The sequence below is a fragment of the Tenrec ecaudatus genome, chromosome 5 (assembly GCF_050624435.1).
Source record: "Tenrec ecaudatus isolate mTenEca1 chromosome 5, mTenEca1.hap1, whole genome shotgun sequence".
Taxonomy (NCBI): domain Eukaryota; kingdom Metazoa; phylum Chordata; class Mammalia; order Afrosoricida; family Tenrecidae; genus Tenrec; species Tenrec ecaudatus.
Genome location: NC_134534.1, coordinates 16,318,682 through 16,339,848, shown reverse-complemented (window position 1 = coordinate 16,339,848; position 21,167 = coordinate 16,318,682). Strand labels below are relative to the sequence as shown.

General features: G+C 53.5%; 1 protein-coding gene across 1 annotated transcript; it reads right to left on the bottom strand.

Annotated features, from left to right (window-relative positions):
• Window positions 1-677: 677 nt before the first annotated feature.
• Window positions 678-14,210, bottom strand: C5H8orf76 (chromosome 5 C8orf76 homolog). Its single transcript, XM_075549309.1, has 6 exons — window positions 14,049-14,210; window positions 12,364-12,459; window positions 11,258-11,401; window positions 8,322-8,755; window positions 4,405-4,537; window positions 678-2,099 (listed from the first exon to the last, which is right to left on the bottom strand). Exons 1-6 carry the CDS (start codon window positions 14,163-14,165, stop codon window positions 1,917-1,919), a joined length of 1,107 nt encoding a protein of 368 aa, XP_075405424.1. The 5' UTR covers window positions 14,166-14,210; the 3' UTR covers window positions 678-1,916.
• Between the last annotated feature and the right edge of the window lie 6,957 nt (window positions 14,211-21,167).

The following is a 21,167-nucleotide window of genomic DNA, read 5'->3' as shown; positions in this document are numbered from 1 at the left end:
GGGCCACCGTGTGGTGTCCTTAAATTACCTCGGCACATCAGATCCTCGGGTTTAACCTTTCCTGCAAAGGACTTGAAATCCTGGGTCATTAATTTGGCAATTCTGTTCAACAACTAGTCACCTGGGAGCCGGGTTTTCTGCCGAGGGGAACAGACATGGGCAAGACGGCCTTTGTCGCTGGTTAGAAGTTTAACCCACCATGCCCCACTTTGCAGTCTGTCATCTCGTAGCAGCTGGTGTGCTTCTGTTGTGCCGGAAACCAAGTCACCAATATTTCAAACACCAGCAGGATCACCCACAGCGAACAGGTTTCAGCGGAACTTCCAGGAAGGCAGAATACGGGGTGTTCACTCCTGAGGGACGGATGAGGCACTGCAAACCTTCCGAGAATAGCACAACAGGGTCACAGTGCAGGAAGATGAGTCCTTCCCACCAGATTCGGGGTGGGGAGGTCTCAACAGGGACACCAGGGTAAAGCTGTAACTTAGCAGCCAAAGGCTGTAGCATGAGGGGCCTGGCAAGTCAGGCTGGACTCTTGTGAGAGCAGCCCACAGCTAGCCAGACCTAAGCTCCATGGTAACTGTCTCCAGAGGAACGAGCAGCCCGAGGGGCGCTCCACAGATGAGTCAGTGGACCAGTGGATGGAGGGTTAGCAATGGGAGCGGAGAGATCTACAAGTTCAATGGTCTCTAATATCAAAATGTTTATTGGCCAAAGTCTTTATTTCACACTGCCAGGACTGGTCAGGCGAGCCAACAGTCGTCCTGAGAGAACGATCAAAGCATAGAGTCAGATCCTGCCTGCTTCGGATGAACGGAGAGGAGCGTGGGAGGGAAATCTTTATGGCTTCCGCCTTTTGCCTGGGGCGGATATTCTCATCCCTCCGATAAAGTGGTTTTTTAAAAGCTGAGTGGGACGTTTTTAATTGCACTTCTCGAAGAGGCGCTCTTTCATTCCAGCTAGCTCACTGAGGAATGGCCCTCCATATCGGGCAGTATGATGGCGTGGACACGGGTGTGACGGGGAGACCTGAACAATCACCGAGACCACACGTTTCTCCCACATCCGCACGTCTCTTAAGCAAGGCACCACCAGCTGCATTGCAGAGTGCCCTTTCCCCATGTGTCTAGAGCCCGGGGTCTTCTCCTCACTGCAGGGCCCCTGCTGTGTGATGATCCGCTGCCCTAGACAGAGCCACCAGGGGTGGGGTGGAGTGGGTGGGGCAAGAGGAACTGATGCAAAGAGGCTGAAGCATATACTGCTTGCTGAATGGCCCTGGGAGTTCTCTGCTACCAGTACCCACCAAGCTGGGGCAAGCCAGCTGCAGTGGACCCTCAGCCTGCCACCATCCGCACATCCTCTTCACAGCTGTTTACGATCACATTTCCATCTTCGCATCCGTGATGTTTACAGAAACCATGAAAACCCTCCCCTCGCTAGTTCCAGCCTGGAACCCTGGGGGACCCTGGGGCACGGCGGTGAAGCCCTGGGCTGCGAAGTGAAAGGCTGGCGGGTGAACCCTGAGAGGCCCCTCCCCAGGAGGAAGCTGTGGCCATCTGTCTCCAGAGCCCATCGGCGGAAAGGCTGTGGGCAGTTCTACCCCGGCCTCGAGGGCCACTTGAGTCTGAGTGGACGCCACGGCTGTGGGTCATTACAGGCAAACCCAAGGGCCTTTTATGAACTGCTCAACAGACACGCTCTAAGGGGCAGTGGGTATTACAATCTAAGCTTCTGTACTTGAGTAACAAACATGTCAAGCACAAGCAATCTGAGAGCGAAGTCCTTCTTCTAAAATGTACATAAGCAGTTGAGGTCCCCGACTGCCCATCCCGCTGAGCAGCGGCTCTGGGCTGAAGGGACCAGGACAATCAGGACACAGCGGAAGTGGGTTTCAACCGACCGCAAAGCCCCGATTTCTATCTCTGTATGGAACTGACGCTCGGCAAGCAGAAGTGGTCTTTGATCCTTTTGAACCATCTGTCTTCGAATTCTTCTGAAGTTGGGATCACCAGGGCAGCCAGGGCCTCGGAGCCCACGCACCTCACCTCTGCGTGAAGCTCGTCTCGTATCTTCTCGGGAACTAGGTCCTCCCCCATCGCCTGCAGCAGGGGAGAGGCACAGGACCCGTCAAAGCAGCAGCAGCAGCAGGCGGGGAACGAACGCCTTCGCACAACCGCGGGAAGTCTCAATTTCCAGAGGCGCGGTAGTGGGGGCACTTCACCCCCAGAGCAGAGTGCACACAGCCTGCACTTCCCCTCGAGTCCTCTTCGTGAGGTCAGGGACCCTGGGGCTAACCTCCTTTCAGCGCCCACACCACTGTGAGAGTGGGCGCCCCTCCCTGCGGACCTGTGCACGAACACCACACTACCCCCGTGTGGTGGGCAGGGTCTGGCCCTGGGAAGCTGCCATAAGTCAAAGGCAGCATGCAATCCCGTGGCAGGTGCTGGGCTCACCGTTCTGTGATCTGGAAAGAGATTGTCCTTCTCTATACATGTGACCACATCAGTGTCCCCACATGGTACTGCCCCACCTGGTCAGCGCGAGGCCGGGAACACTGGAATTCTCCCTGGATTGGGCTTTGTGAAGCATCCACAAAGTGGAATGGAATGGGGAAAGTGGGGGCCTGACCCCGCCAGGCAGCCAGACTCACTTTTGGTAAGGATGTTGACCTGAAACAGAGTCCCAGAACACCCCCCACCCCCCCAACACACACACACACACACCCTTTGGCACGGGCAGGTATGCAGCCGCTTGGCAGAGATGCTGTGCTGGGAACTTCAGTCCCATCGACTGACCTGGAGCCCCATGGCATAGTGGTTACGAGTTGGGTTGTTAACTACTAGGTCAGCAGTTCAAACCACCAGCCATTCCTCAGGAGAAGACAGGGCTTTCTACTCCTATAAAGGGGTCCGGTCTTAGAAACCTGCAGGGGCAGTTCTGCCCTGTGCTACGTACGGAGTGACTGAGTTGCAGTGCTTGGTGGTTTTGCGTCTGGGGCTACCCTCAGGAAGGCCAGGCCATCACAGGAAGGCATGGGACGAGACATGACATCCGAAGTCATGATCACACATTTTAAGGTCAGCCCAGTAGGAATGTTGAGAGACCCGAGAGGAGAAAATGGGCTGAGATGAGCCGGGAGGTCACTTCGACAACCAAACTTGGGGCAACAGGGCTTGGAGGGTGTGAGCGGAATCGAAAGGAGCCCTGATGCACAGCTGCGGGGAGGGGCTGCTGGTGCCTGGCTCGAGGCAGGAGATTCAGAGCTGGCGAGGCGCCAGGTCTGCAGCAACCACTCACCTGATGGCCAGTCTGTGGACGGTGCTGGGTGGACTGGGTGCGGAGGGGACTAAAGATGGACTGAAGGGGTTTTGAAGCGTGGTCCCCTTTCAGAGAGTGGACACTGATAGGACAGGAGGATGAGAGGGAATCACGCAGCAGGCAGTCAGCCTGAGCTAGAGACAAGAGAGGTGTACAAGCAGGCTCCGCGGGCTGCAAGCCTCCTGGACCGTGGAGGACCGACGCACCAGCTCAGGGTCCAGGAGGCAGCGGGGTGCTCAGAAACAGAGGCGAGCGGCAGACCAGCGGTCTCTCAGGAGGAGGAGGAGGTAAAAAAGGACAGCAGACAGATGTGTGGACAAAGGGACTGAAGAGAGATGCGGGACCGGTGCTCGCCAATGGGTCCCGGGGACGCACCTCGGAAGGAGGGGGCAGAGGGTTGGGGGAGGACAGGGAGGAGGCCTGCAGAAAGCAGCTCTCCGACAAGGTGTCAGGGAGGCGGTGGGTGCTTCTCCACGTGGGACCAGCACCTGAGCCGCACGTTGCAATCAGACGCTAGAAGAACTCACACGCGGCATCGCTACACGTGCTCTTGGACATGCCAACGGTGTTTTGCCAAAACCCAACCTAAGTGAGGTGGGAAAAAAAACAGCTGATGCCTCTCGGTGCCTCCCAGAGTCAGAGCTGGTGGAGCATCAGGAAGGTAAGCTTGGGGGTAACGTGCCCCTGACCTTACACCGGCTGTCACCTGTCCGGGGCTCAATGCCAGCTCCCCCACCTTGCAAGCTGCCAGGAGGCTGGGTGGAGACACAAGGCAGACATAGACATGCTGCACAAAGGTGAGTTCACACAGGCAGCACGGAGGCCAAGCGCTCCCTGGGCGTGGGTGCAGTGCCAGCAGGCACGTACCAGAGGCACTCGGGGGGTGGAATCTGCCTGTCTCCTCCCGCTCAGGCTCCTGATGGTGGTGACAGGTCAGCGATCAAAGACTCATCAAGGACAGAGACAGAAGCCCCCAGGAGCCACACTCGGGCCACGGCTTGTTTCGTTTGTGCATTCCCCACACCAGAGTCTGAGCCAGACATTATCTGTGCCTCCTTCCCCATAAGCCCCCGGGGAGATACTCACCTCAGCAATCAACAGCAAAGCGTCTTCTTTGAAGCTGAGCCTTTTCAGTTGATCCTCAATGGCCCGCTGAGTCTCTAAGTTCCTCTCCAAAGCAAACGATGTTTGCTGAGACTGGGTGAGCTGAAGCAAAAGCCTGGAAAATAGGACAGCACCGTGTGAGTGCGTGCGTGCGTGAGAGAGCGAGAGAAAGGTACTGGGGGAGGCATGTGTGTGTGAGAGAGAGAGATTGGGGAGGTGGCTACAGAGGAGGGACCCTCCTGGGAATTCCTAGAACCGCCTGCTCTCCATAAGCACCCCAACTTTACAATGAAGATAGATTCACGGTATTGAAAAGCAGCTGCCCAAACCTTCTCAAAGAAATCTTTAGGAAGGAAAATTTCAAAGGTGTTTCCCGTGTTCCAAGAGCAAGTCAAGTGACTGAAAACACAAACCCACCTCCCGATCAGAGCCTGGACCCTAGGGAGCCAGTGCTCTGTCCCACCCCCCCAACCCCCCGCCCAGTCCGGTGACTCCATCGAACTGCCCCCTAGACCTGTCCTCAGCACACTCCCCGCCAGGGCGGGGCCATGTCGCCACCACTGACACTGGCTTCCCTGCTGTGACAGAAGCACTCTCCTCTCCTGCCTCCGTGGGGTCCCGGGGGGAACTCCCGCTTTATGGACCAGACAGACGGAGAGGAACAATGGGCAGAGTCAAGTCAGGGTGCCAAGAGAAACCAGGTAAGGTTTTTCTGAGATGACACTCAAGCAAAGCGCTGAAGGACACACCAGCCTGTGAGGGCCTGGCCTCTGACCCAAGAACCCATGTGGCTGAGGTCTGAAACACATCATGACCACTGTGCCCTGAACCCGCACGGCCACTGAGTCCAGTCCGACTCACAGTGACCTGATGACCATAACGTCTTTCTCCCGGTGAAGAAAGCTGATGGTGCCCGGCTATCAAAAGAGATAGTGTCTGGGGTCTTAAAGGCTTGAAGGTGAACAAGCGGCCATCAAGCTCAGAAGCAAAAAAGCCCACATGGAAGAAGCACACCGGCCAGTGCGATCACGAGGTGCCAAGGGACCAGGTATAAGGCATCATGCAAAAAAAAACAAAAAACGATGTAAGTGTGTGTATGTATGTGTATATATGTGTATATGTATATGTATATATATACCATATTAAATGAAGGGGGAAGTGCAGAGTGGAGACCCAAGGCCCAAGTGTCGGCCAATGGAGATCCCCTCATAGAGGCGTTTAGGAGAGGAGATGGGTTAATTAGGGTGCGAGGTAGTACAGATGAAGAACCAGCCTTCCCCCAGATCCTGGATGTTTCCTCCCCCCAACTACCATGATCCGAATTCTACCTTGCAGGCCTGGATAGGACAGAGACTGTACACTGGTACATATGAGGGCTGGAGGTACAGGGAATCCAGGGTGGATGATACCTTCAGGACCAAGAGTGTGAGGGACGATGCTGGGAGAGTGGAGGGTGAGTGGGTTGGAAAGGGGGAACTGATTACAAGGATCCACATGTGACCTCTTCCCTGGGAGAGGGACAGCAGAGAAGGGGGGAAGGGAGACTCCGGATAGGGCAAGATATGACAAAATAACGAGGTATAAATTACCAAGGGCACATGAGGGAGGGGGGAAAGGGGAGGGAGGGGAAAAAAAAAAGAGGACCTGATGCAAGGGGCTTAAGTGGAGAGCAAATGCCTTGAGAATGATTGGGGCAGGGAATGTATGGATGTGCTTTTTATACAATTGATGTATGTATATGTATGGATGGTGATAAGAGTTGTGTGAGTCCCTAATAAAATGTAAAAAAAGAAAAGAGGAGAAAAAAATGATTAGGGCAAAGACTGTACAGATGTGCTTTATACAATTGATGTATGTATATGTATGAACTGTGATAAGAATTGTATGAGCCCCTAATAAATTGTTAAAATTAAAAAAAAACAAAAAAAACCCGTCTTTCTCCTGTGGCATGAAAAGAGACAGACAGACAAAGGCACAGATAGGCTTTCAAGTCCTGGCTCTTCAAGTACTTTAGAAAGCAGCTGCTCAGCCTGATTTGCTTAAAAAGACCTTGCTGGCTGCTTCCGTCCACCTTGGTCCCATCTGTGGCCACTCCATGAACCTGCTGTCTGCTGCTGGCTCCTTCCTTCAGTAGCTTGAGAACCCAGCCTAAACCTGTTTCTTCATTCAGTCTCTCCTCAGCCCTCTGCACTCCACCATCCCACCGCTCCGCCAGAGCTGCCCGCCCCCCCGAGGGTTCAAATCTTCTCCTAGGCATGGATGTTGACTTCCCACTGCCCCAGCGCTGGATCTAGTTCTGGAAACTTCTGAGCCTCTAGATCCTTCTGACTCCAGATTGCTATTCTTGGTCCAAAACTCCAGCTGGGTGGACAGAATCATGATTTTCCACACCTGCTCTTCCCTCCAGGGCCCCTCAGCAAGAGGCAGCGCCACTCATCTGTGCCCCTGCCCACGTCAGTGGTCACCAGGCCTACAGAGTCTGTCAGGCAGGGCCACCTACTTCCTTTGTTTTTATTACCATACACTCCCACCAGCACCCCCCACCCAAGATCACCCCCACCCCCAGGTCATCCCTCATCTCAGGTCTCAATATTCCAAACACCTTCTCTAACCCCGGCCACCACCTGGCTCTCCCTGCCACAGTACATCACTCCAGTGTTGAAAACCAACACATGCTCTCTGGCCGTCAGCATAAGGACCAACCCCTTTCGGATGGCTTTGATGTCCTGTGCGAATAAAATGACGGCAATAGAAGTAAAATTGCAGCAGCTAACATTTACCAAGTGCCTACTCTATTCCTTGCCCCAAGCATTAGATCCGTACACTCTCAAACCTGGGCATCTTCCCCTTCCTCCTTCAAGAGGGCGCAGAGACACGAGCGTTGGAGTCACTGGTGCCAGGCCAGACCGCCAGCAGTGACTCGCTAGTCACTCACCGAGGAGCAGCCATGTATGAGGTGCCTATCAGACCTGTCGCCCACTTACCACGGCCCCGGTCTTGGCTGCACAGCCCATCCCAAGTCCCAAGGGCCACTCTCTCCACGCCAGATTCTGACAACGCTGGGAAACACAGGCCCTGGGGCTACGCTGACTTTCCTCTGACCTCGGGCCCTTCCTCCCCTGGGGACACCCGATGGGAAGGGACAGTGGCAGAGGACAAGAGGTCCTGGACAGAACACATGTCTGGAGTCAGAGACCTGGGCCCCAACACCAGTCCCGGTCATCAGAGCTGCCTACTTTTGAGCACAAGTCTATGTTTGTTCATGTCCTCTTCTCTGAAATGGGGCAGTACCAGTACTGACTCATGTGTTGAGGGCCGGGCGACCTGACGTATAGAAGTATCTACACGGCTGAGAGCTGGGTGGCCCTACACGGTAATGCTCAGCAGAAACTCCATCTCCCCCGGAAGGCTTCCCTCCTCCTCCTCCCGACTGCCCAGATCTCTGCCCACGGCTCAGAGCCTGTGCTGAGTCACTGAAGTGACACAGGCCCGCAGCCCATGGGGAAGGGCTGTGTGCTGCCCATGCTCAGGGCCCGGCACCAAGACTTCCTGGTTGTCACCTCTGAAGGACACCGACAGCGGGGCATCACAGCAGCTACCCAGGGAAGCAGATGGCAACCAAGGTGCCAAGGTCTCCCTTGGTGGCTGAGTAGGTGCGCCATCTGCACCACCAGGGACTCCTAAGGGGACTGAGACTTTTGTGCTAAGTTTCAAAATATGTCCACTGGACACTGGCGTTGGCCTGAGTCTGAACTTGAGTTCTCCAAAAATGGCACATATTCAAGGGATGCCGCCTGGAGCAGAGCAACAGCTTCAAACACACACCGAGCGTCCAGCTGCGAGCATCCTGAGCTTGACATGAGAACATAAGGCCTTTACCTGAGCCCAGCCCTGCTTACCTGGCTCTCGTCAGGGCCGCGCACACCTTCAACCGAGTCTCTTCCAGCATGGTCGCTCTCCCTGCCGACCAGCAGGGCTGGGGGTGGGCAAGGCCTTCCTGGGCGAGTGGGCTGCTGCCGCCACGGGCTTCCACAGACAACTGCCTGTTCCGGGGCGAGGTTTCCGGGGAACACAGACACCAGTCTTCTCCCACTGGAGGTGTGGAAGATTCAGGTGCTTTGTCACTTGCGGTAAGACTGTCCCCTTTCTGAGCCGGCCCTAGGCTCAGGTACGCCTCCGCCAGCCTGCTCCAGTTCCAGGGGTTAAACGGGTGCAAGGAAATCAGCTTCTGCAGGCAGAGGACGGTCCCCTCCCAGTGCTGCCGACGGGAACACAGGGCCAGCTGGAGGTGGAGCACTGTGGTTAAGTGGTCCGTGTTGGAGGCCTGACGTTCCTGAGGAGGACAGAGGACAGGGGCTGTCACCAGCAAAGCCTTTCCCACTGGGAAAGAGCAACGACGACACACCCAAACTGTGCCGATGTTTCTAGAAGCACGGGATGTCTATTTTGCAGTCCCAAGTCCAGTGGACAGACGACATGTCCGACCCCTGTGGAAATGTATTCACTATCCCCCTGGACCACCACCTGCCACGCCCACTGCCAGCAAGCTATCAGTGCCGACTATCTCCTGTATTTGCCTTTCTGTCTTCAGCCAGATAGCACCTCGCAAAGGAGTAGGCTGAGCCCTTCAGATCCCGGGCTAATGGCCACATTTCTAATGTCCAGGATTTTTCCAAGTACAATGGGAACTTTCTTCAGGATTCAGACAGACTCTGTTTCCGAATCTCACGTGGCTTACTTGTCTTCAGCAAGGTGCCCTGTGGATCTCATGCTCCCTGGGGCCCCATAATTGAACCCAAATGCCTTTGCTGGCACCCACATCAAGGCCAACGAGTTCCGGCCTGAGGGGGTTGCTGGGTTTTCTTCTAACCAAGAAGTCTTTTCAAGTCTCCTTAACCAAAGACGTGCCACTTCTTGCCCAAGCTGCCATCTGGTCCGTATCTTCTGGGTCAGAGGAACATGCCTACTGTCACCCGAGGTGCCCTTGAGGCAGCCCTGACCCAGCCAGGCTGCCCACCATGCGCCAGCCTCCCCTTCGTTAGGTTCCAGCCCCTTACTGCAGCCGCTGTGCCTGTCCGTCCCGCTGAGAGAAGTCTTGCCGGCCACTGTGCATCACGTTACCCTGGAGGGGTCTAAGTCTCAGGTATCTGGAGCCGGCTCCCACAGGTAACCTGCCTGTGTGTGAAACGGCAGCCGTGCCCCTGATGGGCCATGTCAGCGACCCTCAAGACAGGTTGTACCTCCCTTCAGCATCACTGGTGGGGAGTATATGCCTCGGCCCACAGACCCTAAAGTGCCACATAAAAGCGAACATCCCCCCTTTGTTCCACTGAAGCTGTCAGCACATAAAATGTTCACTTCCCAACAGGCACTCAGGACCAGCTGTTCTGTCCAACGTTGCAAAATGAACCAGGGCCCCTTATGAACTGTCAGGGGAAATAATAACCACCGGGGAAACCGGACGTGGGCCAGAGCCAATGCTGAGAGAAAGGGCCTCAGGCTGGGGAGAAACTGAACATCAAGACAGGAACCCGAGTTACCAGGAAAGCCGAACGTCAAGCAGTGGGCAGGGGCCATGGAGATACTTTGCCTGAGACCCACAGAAGGGTTGAGAACACAGGAGGGGCTAGTCCACGTTGCCCATTTCTCACCTCAGCTAGCCTCCTGCATGACAGTGCTTGGATCCCCGGAGCACTGACCCAGGGCTGAGGCTTCTGCCCGGCCACCCCCTCCAGGACGCTGGAGGCCTGGCACCTGTTGATTGGCATCAGATCCCTCTGAGGGCCGAGGACCCAGAACTCCTGAGCTGGCTTGGACCACAGAGCTAATCTAACCCCAGCTAACAGACCAGCAGCCACTGCCTTCAGTGGTACAGGTGAGGAGGAGGAAGCATAGCAGAGATGCGGGTGAGCAGAAGTGGTGGCTGTGTTTGGAACATGTGCTGAAAGGGACAGTGTGACTGAACCTGCAGACCTGCACAAGTTCATGTCCAGGCCGATGCTCCCTGAAGGAGGCAATCTAGCCAGGGGCTTCAGCTCGTGAGGTTTTCAGTGGCTAGAGCATCCCTGTGCACAACAGAACCCTGCCCAGCCCTGTGCCATCCTCACCACTTCCTGGGCTGGAGCCAGCATTGCTGCCAGTGTCCATCCAGCTTGTCCAAGGTGTTCCTCTTTCTCACCACCCTCTATCGGGCCTCTACTCAAATACTCCCTTGATGCAAGGGCACTTTGTTCTAATAACCTGGCATTCCGTGATGCTCACCTTCCCAATACAATCGCTGAAGACAAATGGGTGCATGAGAAAATGGGGTGAAGAAAGTTGTTTAGTCTTCATTTGGGTTTCAATAATTCCTCTCGGTTAGATTGCCCTTGATCAATCCCTACCAGGCCTCCTACACCCTCCTTGCCACTGATTTTGGATGACTTGTTGTTCCCTTGTTCCTGGGTTTGTTAACACCACTTTCTTTCCCCTGCCTCCCCATCTCCCATGTTTCCCCGAACTGTCAATCCATTGTTTTCTCCTCCAGATTGATTATCCTGCTATCTTATCTAGATAGACCTGCAGAGATAATAATATACACAAAAACAAGACATATATATAAACTTCTTTCTTATACACATTTGCATGTTTATAAATTTGTTTCTCCAATCTACCCAGACTAACATCACCATAAAGTCCTAGCACTACTGACAAGCCTCTTCAGCTTGTCTAAACCCATTCACAGCTTTTTGTTGCTAGCCAGGTTTTTACATTTTAGGGGTTTTGTTTGTTTGTTTTTAAAGAAAGTGAGTCCTTCTTGGTGCAAGACATGTAAATGAGCCCCAGAAACACTCACCAAGCTGGTGGCTACCTTCAGGGCCTCTACGTGTCTCCCCAGGTGAGCGAGACACCGAGCCTGCCCTTCTTGGGCGTCCCTCTTCATGGCAAAATTGGTCTGCGACAGTTCCTCAGAGATGCTGGAGTACTCCCGCAGGGCTCTCTGGCAATTGTTTATTGGGAAGGAAAGCAAAGGAAGAAAACACAGCAGAGAAGAAGGATTCAGTGGGTTTCTTCCCAGGCAGAGGGCAATGTCAAAACGTCCGCTACCAGAACCCAAGGGTGAGCTGGCCTTCCCAGGATTTCCAAGTCACTCTGTTCTTCTGAATGGCAGGGAAGCACAGGCTGGTGAACACAGCCCTGCTACCACAACACCGCTCACAGTACAGCAGCGAGAGCAACGTGCAGCCAAACAGGCCCCGGCTGGAATCCCCGTGTTGCCACTACACTGGCTGCACCACCTTTTCATCAACAAAATGTCACCGGATGACGAGACGAGGTGCACGCACCACCGCCCTGTTCTCACGCATTATCGGAGACGTGGCTGCTCGCAGGGAGCCCTGCTGGTGTAGTGGTTACGTGTTAGGCCAACAGTAGTTTGAAACCCCCAGCTGCTTCGCGGGAGAAAGATGAGGCTTTCGACTCCTGTCAGGAACTAGTCTCAGAAACTCATGGGGGCAGCTCTACCCTGTTGTACAGGATGCCTATGAGTGGGCACTGACCCGATGGCAGTGAGTTTGGCTTGGCTCCATCACACTCTGTAGGGTCTACGCTAGAGGCTCCCAGAGAAGGTGGAGAGACAGACCCACATGGACCCCAAACACCCTTCTCTTGAGGTGACAGGAAACTTGTGAATCAGAGCGCCAGATAGAAAAGACTAGAATGTGGGGTTCTAAGGTTACACACATCCAACCAAAAGGGCCCCTGGTGGGTCTATGGATTAAGCACTGGACTGCAGTTCACAGGAGATGATGAGACTGTCTGCTCCTGTCAGAATTTACAGTCTCCGCTGTGAACAGGAACAGACTCTCCGGCCGTGGGTTTGAACCCACAACACGCTCATCTTCTGGTTCACTGTCACCTGGATACTCAATAACCGCCGACACAGGAACCCAGCGGTTCTACCTGGTAGTCTTGCCGTCTGTAGGCCAGGTCCCCTCGGAATTTCTTGAGTGTCAGAGCTTCAACATCGTCCCCGCTCTCCGCCTCTTCATAAAACCACTACGAAGTGTGAAGACAGCACATTACACAGACCTAAACGGTGTGTCCCTGCCTCAGACTACTGTTGAGCCACATTTCCGGGGTCCTACTGTATAACATCACCACCACCACCACCCGCCTGCCCAACGTTCCCTCCCCGTGCTAGCTGGCGTGTTGCTGGGAGTTGCTGCCCCAGTATTGTGCACACCCACCCACCGGTCACCCAGGGTGCCCTGCTCGCTGCACAGAGTCCCAACTGAGACTGGCGAGGGGAGGAGAAACCTGGCAAACTGCCTCCAAGCCAGCCAGGGCACCGTGCAGCACCGATGAGCATACAACTTTCCACGAGTTCTTTAAAGCTATCATGATCCCTTACAATTCTACCTTATAAATCCGGCTAGACCAGAGGATGTACACTGGTATAGACAGGAACTGGAAACACAGAGAATCCAGAACAGATGATCCCTTCAGAACCAGTGGTGAGAGTGATGATACCAGGAGGGTGGAGGGAAGGTGGGATAGAAAGGGGGAACCAATCACAAGGAGCTACATATAACCCCCTCCCTGGGGGACAGACAACAGAAAAGTGGGTGAAGGGAGACGTCAAACAGTATAAGACATGACAAAATAATAATAATTTTAAAATTATCAAGGGTTGGGGGAGAGTCAGGGAGGGAGGGGAAAAATAAAGAGCTGATACCAAGGGCTCAAGCAGAAAGCAAATGTTTTGAGAATGATGATGGCAACAAATGTACAAATGTGCTTGACACAGTGGATATATGTATGGACTGTGATGAGTTGTATGAACCCCCAATAAAACGATTTAACAAAAAAACCTGGCCGATTAAACTCCTATGGAGCTCAACAGAACACCATCTGATACTGTGCCAGTCATGAACCTGGCCTCGGCTGGGCAGCTCTCCTTCCTATATGTGCATGGGAACATATGGTAACAGCCAGGGCTTTCTTATGCCTCCCCTCACGGCTGCCCAAGTCCACTCTCTCTTTGCCCTGGCGAGAGCAGGTGCTTTCCTGCAACTGAAAGCTGTCACCCTTCGCCCACTTTGGGAAGCCCTTGTTGATCGCTGCTCCCAACCACGTACTTGGCTCGTCATCCACCTTCCCTTCCCACCCCTTATAGCTCATCAAGGGTTCACAAGGGCAGGAGGGAAAAGAGAGGTGCTACCAAGGGCTCAATGTTTAGAAAATGATGGTGGCAACATATGTAAAAATGAGCCTGCGAGATACAAGGGGCGTATGGATTACTATGAGCTCCCAATGACATGATTTATTTTTTGAACCGGCTCCCGGCGGCGGCGGCGGCATTCAGGAGGGAAAGAAATAGGCTCCAACCCTTGGACCAGGGGCCGTGGGGTCGCTATTCTGGGCGGGGTGTCCTCAGGCCCCACGACCCGGCGCTACCGTCGGAGAGGGGGCGACTCGGCGGGGCAGGGGAGCTGTCGCGGCGTCGCGCGCCCTGGGCCGGGCTCGGCGCGGAGGGAGAAGGGTCGGCGGGCAGCCCGGGCGGGGGCCTCGCGCGGGCAGCAGGGCCGGGGCGGGAACCGGGGCGGGGCGGGAGAGGCGAGGCGCGGCGGCCCGGGCCTTCTCACCTGCGGCTCGCAGCGCTTGGCGCCGTGGGACGCGGGCGCGGCTGCCCGCCGCTCGCGCCCCTCCTCGAACACCGAGTCCTCGAACTCGCCGCCGAGCAACCAGCACTCGGCTTCCATCACGCCCCGCCGGAGGCACGACGAGAGGCGGCGACGCCTAGAGCGGCGCCCACGTGCAAGCCGTCCCGGAAGGGGCGGGGCCTCCGGTGCAGCATTCTGGGACTTGTAGTCTTTGACCGGGCCACACGGCGACTGACGGGCTGCTGGCTGGGAGCCCCGGTTGAGCTGAGGTTTTTACCTGACTTTCAAACTTGCAGAATCCGACAATAGAAAGCTTGAGTTCAGCGTGTCTGGAGATGGACAAAACGCCCCCAACAAAGCACTGGCCCCAGAACCGCCTTTTAAAACTCCCCGGTAGAATTATACCTGTTCTCAAATCAAAGAACTTGGACCTTAAATTCACCTAACTTGCATTCAATATGTGCTGTCGCTCCACAAGACGGAAAGGGATTTCCGTTTTGCAAATGAAGGGATCGGAGCTTAGAAGATCCAGTAACTTACCCGATCAGTTATCAGGTAGCTCTCACTGCCTAAGAGTGGATTCCGACTCTGGCTACCCTACAGGCGGGGTAGAACATTCTGATTCTGGCTGATTCGGGGCACCCACGTGTACCACAGTAGAACTGCATTCCGGGGTTTTCACTGACTGTTGAGCAAGTGTTTCACCTGGCCTTTCTTCCGAGGCGCCTCTGGATTCCGCGGAACCCCCAGCCTTTCAGTGAGCGGCTGAACGCATCGAGTTTGCCTCACTTACGGATTTTACACAGCCAGTACTAAATATGGACGCTTCCTCTTAACGAAATTTCTTCCTATTTCTCCTCACCCTCTTCCACCAGCTCATCTTCCACGAATTGGTGTTCCCTGAAAATTGTCCTCTAAGCTTCTTCCTTCAATTCAATTTTCTACTCCATGAGTTTACCTAGAGCAGGTTTCCCAAAGTAGGCGGGACTATTCCGACCTCGGGGCGCTGGAATGGCTGATTCAGGGGTCTACAAAAGCAGATACCCACACTTATCTTGGAAAGACAGGCTATAGAACAAAAGTTTCAATTGTGGAGGTGGGGGTGGGGAAGGTGGAGGCGATGAGTAATTTTTTCTGAAAAGGAGGCAGTAGGCTAAATAAGTATGGGAACCTGTGACCTAAAGGAACCTCGTCCACTCACCAAGACTTCAAAATCCATCTCTTTGTTGACAGCTCCCCGATCTGTAACCTGCCCATGCATTCAACAGCCTTGGGTAGGGCCTCACAGGGACAGGCTCCAGGCTCATTAGCTGCTGCTGAGGTCACAGATGCAAGGACCATTACAAATAAAAATGAGAAGGAAAAAGTTAAGTTTGTTTTCTTATTAAGAATGTGACGGTCATTATGAAAATTTGGAAATGAAAAAAAATCCATAATACTATTGCCCAATAGTAATGGATATTAAAAATAGGTAGAGATCTTTGCCCTTTAATTCTGATCAGGCCTAATTCTTACAATTCCTCAATTTCCTAGTAGAAGACGGAACGGAGCAGAAAGTCAAAGAGCTTCAAGCTGCAGATTCTCATGAATTTGTGGTGTTGGTACAATTAGTCACTAGCTGTGTGATGCAATTTGTCAAAGGGGTGTTTTATAAATAATGCTTGTAAAGTGCTGATCAACCAAACCAAACCAAACCCAGCCTTTGAATCAGGTCCAACTCATAGCAACCTTATAGGGCGGTCTAGAACTGCCCCCGTGGGTTTCTGAGACTGTCACTCTTTATAGGAGTAGAAAGCTTTGTCTTTCTCCCAAAGGGCACATAGCAAGTGTATTAATGCAGGTTGACAAGGAGCCCTGGTGGTGCAATGGTTAAACACTCGGCAACTAACAGAAAGGTTAGTGGCTTCAACCCACCCACCGATCTATGAGAGAAAGGCCCGGGGCTTTACCCTATAGACTCTATATAGAGATTCCAACCTAGAAAACCCTATGGGAGTCTGCTGTCTCTTATGGCAGGGCTGAGTCAGGATCCACTTGACAGCATCTGACATTTTGACACACACAGGTGAGTAACCTGCCCTTACAGGGACTTTCTGTTAGGCATGGGGGGGGGGGAGGTGACGTCGGTTGCTCAGGATCAGTGATGACGTGGCTCCAGTGCCTGTAAGAGCAAGGTCAAGGCCAGAGGCAGCGGCTTCTGCCAGCTGTCCCTTTTTGAAGGCTATTTCATTCTGTAACTTCCACTCAACCCTGCTCTGAAGATGAAACTTTCTACTCCTGTACAAATCAGTAGTCTTGGAAACCTGCAGGGGCAGCTCTACTCTGCCTTAAAGGTGGTTATGAGTCAGAATGGGCTCAACAGAAGTGAGTTACTGAGGAATTATGGGCTGGGAGCCCTTTCGGCCCTGGGGGCCATACGTTGGGCTGCTAATGGAAAGGTTGGTGGTTCAAACCACCTGCTGCTCTGTGGGAGGAGGCCAGAGGAGGCAGTCTTCGTGTCCATGCACAGCCTCGGAACCCCTACGCGTGTTCCATTCCAGCCCCTGGGGCCTCAAGGAGGCAGATCAACTTGGCAGCAGGGGGTTGTGACTGGAGGGTGGACTGTACAGTAGGCAACCCGCTAGGCGCTCATTCCTCCTCCCAGGATTGCTCTGGGCTGGGGGCACTAGCTGTCCCCTTTACAAACAGGAAAAGCGGATCACTCCTCAGGTAGAGTAGAAAAGATCAGGCTCAAAGTCAAGTTTATTGTACTTCCAAGTCCATGCTCTCAGCTAGCCCCAGAAAACCAAGTGGATCGGCTTCCTGAAGACATAGTGTCCCTGACTGGCCCTCATCTTGGTGCCTCGGGGGCTCTCATTCCATTTTCTTGCTTCTCTGCCCCTCAGTACGTCCCTCCCCAAGTGGGCAACCCAGGCAACAGAAGACAATGACTATCACCTATAGTGTGGCCCCACCTTCCTTTACTGGCCCAGAGACTGAAGGGCCTGACAGTCCGGTGTCTTCACCAGTCCATAGAGCTGGGATGGAGGCAGGGAGCTCAGGAAGGCTGTGTGCTGGAGTGGCGACAGAGAAGCCATGCAGAGCTGTAGGTGTGGACTACGAATGTGTAAGCACCAACCCAGTATGCTCCTGGTCCAGGCATCTTGCCCTCAGTGAGGACACAGGCCCAGAGCCTCGCCTCCCTGGGAACCTCAGCCACAGTCCTGGGGCTGCCTATGGAGAATACGATTTCTCCCCACTAGGCGGTGATACCTCGGTTCGGTTGTTGAACTCGATTCATTCCAAATGCGTGTTCCCACACTGAAAAGTTCAAGAATGGAATATATCTTTCTCATAATAATGGAAGGCCAAGTAATTGTTTTTGAGGCCCCTAAATTACTCTTCTCCCCAGGACTGTACGTCATCACGGAGGCTCTGAGCCTTCTCACATCACTGCCTCTGAGTTGGTTCTGATGTATCCAAATTAATAGTAACTTCTCAATCCTTTCGGTGCTCTGGGTTCTTTGTTTCTTGGTTAAACAATATCATACTTTCGCTACATTAGTCACTTTAGTCACTCCCCCTCCCACCCCAAATGTTGATCGTGGGACTTAGCCATGTTGTATTCAGCTGCCAAATCAGACAAGCGGAGACCTGATTCAAAGTCCACAAGGGTTTCTTTAGTTCTGTCCTGGTTCTCAGTTTTCCCTAAGCTTTACTGCTGGTATCACTAACTTTTTTTTTGGAGCCATGGTTGATATTTCACACAAATAAAGTGCCTACCCCCCCCCCCGAGAAAAAGCCCAATGATGACTATTGTCTGCACGGACGCAAGCACTGTGCTGTCTGGGAGGTGCTGAGACTGAAGTGTCACCCCTGTGTGTCCTCGGAGACTCCACCATAACGCACTCTCCCACACAGGTTTTTTTTCTTCTATACAGGTTTGTTTCAAGTTGGATTTTTGGTTAGACTATCGAGAACAGTTATGAACACTGAGCAGATCCTCCCCACCCCAGCCCGCCCCCTGCGAATTTTGCTGTGTATGTAGTGGAAAATTCAAGCTTGGAGCTGCTCAATTATCAAGGTATCACTGCAGGTCTCCACAACCCTCCCTGCCTCGAGGCATCTCCCACTTCCCCTTGGCTTTGACTTCTATCCCCTCAGAGACATTTCCCTCCAGGAGACCCCACACGCACCACACTAGCTGGGGCCACCAGCCTTAGGCAAAGGGAGGGAGACTGGATGTTTTCAAAGGACACTGGGCACTGTCCAGCGATGGTCCCTTTGTGAGGCAAGAGGAAGCCAAAGAGGAGTCCACGGGTGTCTGAGGTTACCACGTTCCTCCCTGGCCAAAGGGCACCATTCTAGGCACTTGCGATTTCCTCCATGGGGCCCCCTGCTGCCCCACGGGCTCCTCTGGGCAATGCCTGGCACCTGGCATTCAGTCAGGTGCTCACCAATTCAACATGAATATTGATTGGGCTAAGGACATGCCACGCGTGGTCTCTGCTCACACGGAGCCTGCATTAAGGTGTGGTGGGGGTGGGTGCTACCTCACTGACATCGAGTCCATTCCAGCTCATAGGGATGGGGTAGAACTGCCACGTGAATTGCCGAGACTAACTTTGTGGGAGTAGAAAGCCCCGCCGTCCTCCAGGGAGCTACTGGTGGTTCCAAACTGCTGACCTTGCAGATGGCAGCACAACATGTAAAACTACACGATACCCCAAGGCTCCTGTGGGGATGGATCATAGAGGGATAAACAAGTTAACAAGCGGTGTCTCCTTACAACTGGGTGAAATGCTCAGTTTTAGAAGCAAGCCCGGGTTGAGTGGGCCCTAACCCACCCCTACAATGCAGTCACCCTATCGCCGGGCTCCACCTCCGCTTCCATGGGTTCTTCGTCAGCACTGCCCCTCCTGCTTGTGCTGGTTACCTGGGGCTGCCTGGGCCAAGTGATACCAAGGGGATGTCTTGGAAGGGCCGCCATTTATTGTCTCAGAGTCTGGAGACTGAATATCAGCATTCAGGGCATCAGCATAGCTGTGCTCTCTCCAAAGGCACTAGGGCAGCGGTTCTCAACCTGTGGGTGGCAACCCCTTTGGGGGTCGAATAACCCTTTCACAGGGGTCACCTAAGACTATCGGAGAACACATGTTTCTGATGGTCTTAGGAACCGTCTCCAGGTGGGTCCGCCCACAAACGAGTACCCAGTGTTACCCATGCTACACCATGCTTCAAGACATTTCATTGATTGGTCATTAGAAATAAATATTTCACAATACATAATTGCATATTGTTTTTGTGATGAATCACGATGCTTTAATTATATTCAATTTATAACAATGAAAATACACCCTGGATATCAGATATTTCCATTATGATTCATAATAGTAGCAAAATTAGTTATGAAGTAGCAACGAAAATCATTTTATGGTTGGCGTCACCACCCCATGAGGAACTGCATGAAGGGGTCTCGGCATGAGGAAGGTTGAGGACCACTGCTCTAAGGCAAGTCCCTTCCCATCCCTCCCAGCTTCTGGAAGCCCTGGGCCTTGCTTGGCTTGGCAGCCACAGCATCCCCCCCTCCCTTCTCTGCTTTGGTCTCCACATGGATGCCCTCCCTGTGTCTCTCGGTGGCCCTTCTCCTTCCACAGGGGAAGCACTCCAGATGGGTTAGGACCCTTCCTGATCCAGCATGGCCTCTTGTTTGAGCGGAGCTGGTAGCAGCTTTAAAGACTCCATTCCCAAACAAGGTCACATTCACAGGTACCAGGAGTTAGAACTGTCTTTTGGAGGGGGTGGGGGGTGGCACAGTTTAATTCACAGCATGCCTTCCCTGTTTATTTTTAGCACAATATACTGTACCTTTGCAATCCTGCCATAAACCCCACCCATGGTTTTCCCCTCCCGCACCTGTACCTATTTCATGGCAGGTACTCCCACAGACTCCACCGGAATGTATAGACGTTCTGCTCACAGCCACGAGCTGCTTCAGAGTGGAGGCTGCAGTGATGGGTGAGGCAGGTAAGAACTTAGGCTCAAGAGTAACATGAGCCGGCTTCCGGACTGCTGGGGGCCTTGGTGAAGCACAGGTTGCTGGGCCTCCCTCCAGAGCAACTAAATGAACGAGGACACTTTAGTCCATGGTGCTATAAATGGAGTGGTTATGTGTTGGGCTGCGATCCAAATGGTCGGCAGTTCAAAACCCGAGCAGCTTGGCAGGAGGAAGACTGGGCTTTCTACTCCCATGAACAAGTACAGTCTCAGAAACCCACAGGGGGTCGTTATGAGTCAGCACTGACCTGATGTTTTGTTGAGTTTGCATTTGACAAAGGAAAGGAAAGGAAAGGGCGATGTTGTGAGAGAGAGGCTGCTTTAGGTGGGTGGCCCGGGGTGAGCCTGTGAAGGCGGGATCTGTGTGTGAGCTGAGCTGGGACAAGAAGGTACAGATCCAGTGGACAGCTGGAGCCCCAGGCCTACAGGCTAAGGACAAGCATCTGCAAGGCTGCCAGGTAAAGGCAGGGAGCCAAGTGAGTCTGAGCCAGGGGACATCAGACAGGCAGCTAATCTTGGGCTTGGGACATAGTCAATGAATGAATGAATGAACACCACATGCACAAGTGAGTCACACAAAGGGCTGCTGAGTCAAAATCAACTCAATGGCAGTCGGTGGCTCTACAGGAGCTCTGCAGCCACTGTGGGTTAGGTTTTGGGCTGCTAACCACAGGCTGGTGGTTCAAATCCATTAGCCATTCTGCAGGCGAGAGATGCAGTTGTCTGCCCTTCGAAAGATTGAGTCACAGAACCCCCTACAAAGGACTGCTGTGAGTCAGAATTGACTTCGTGACAGTGGGCTTGGTCGTCTGTGAAGAGTGCATTATGAAAATGATTGGGACAGCGTGCGAATGATCAATACGGGCCCCAGAGACAGATGGAAGCCCCTGTTGGAATAAGGGGGCCAATGGACTTGAAGGCAGAATGGCCACAAATGTTCTCTGAAAAACGCTCTGTATCCGCGAAGCCCATCAGGTGAAGTGCAGTGAAAGGAAGCATGAGAGAAAGAGAGAAAGGAGGCACCTGGTCCCACCGTGCCCCTGAAATGCTGGTTCCTCTGGGCTG

Excerpts from the sequence above, each read along its gene's own strand:
- C5H8orf76 (XM_075549309.1), bottom strand. The coding sequence starts at position 14,165 with ATGGAAGCCGAGTGCTGGTTGCTCGGCGGCGAGTTCGAGGACTCGGTG. Across the intron at positions 12,460-14,048 it reads CCAAGCGCTGCGAGCCGCAG|TGGTTTTATGAAGAGGCGGA; the intron begins GTGAGAAGGCCC and ends CACACTTCGTAG. Across the intron at positions 4,538-8,321 it reads GCGGCCCTGACGAGAGCCAG|GCTTTTGCTTCAGCTCACCC; the intron begins GTAAGCAGGGCT and ends CCTATTTTCCAG.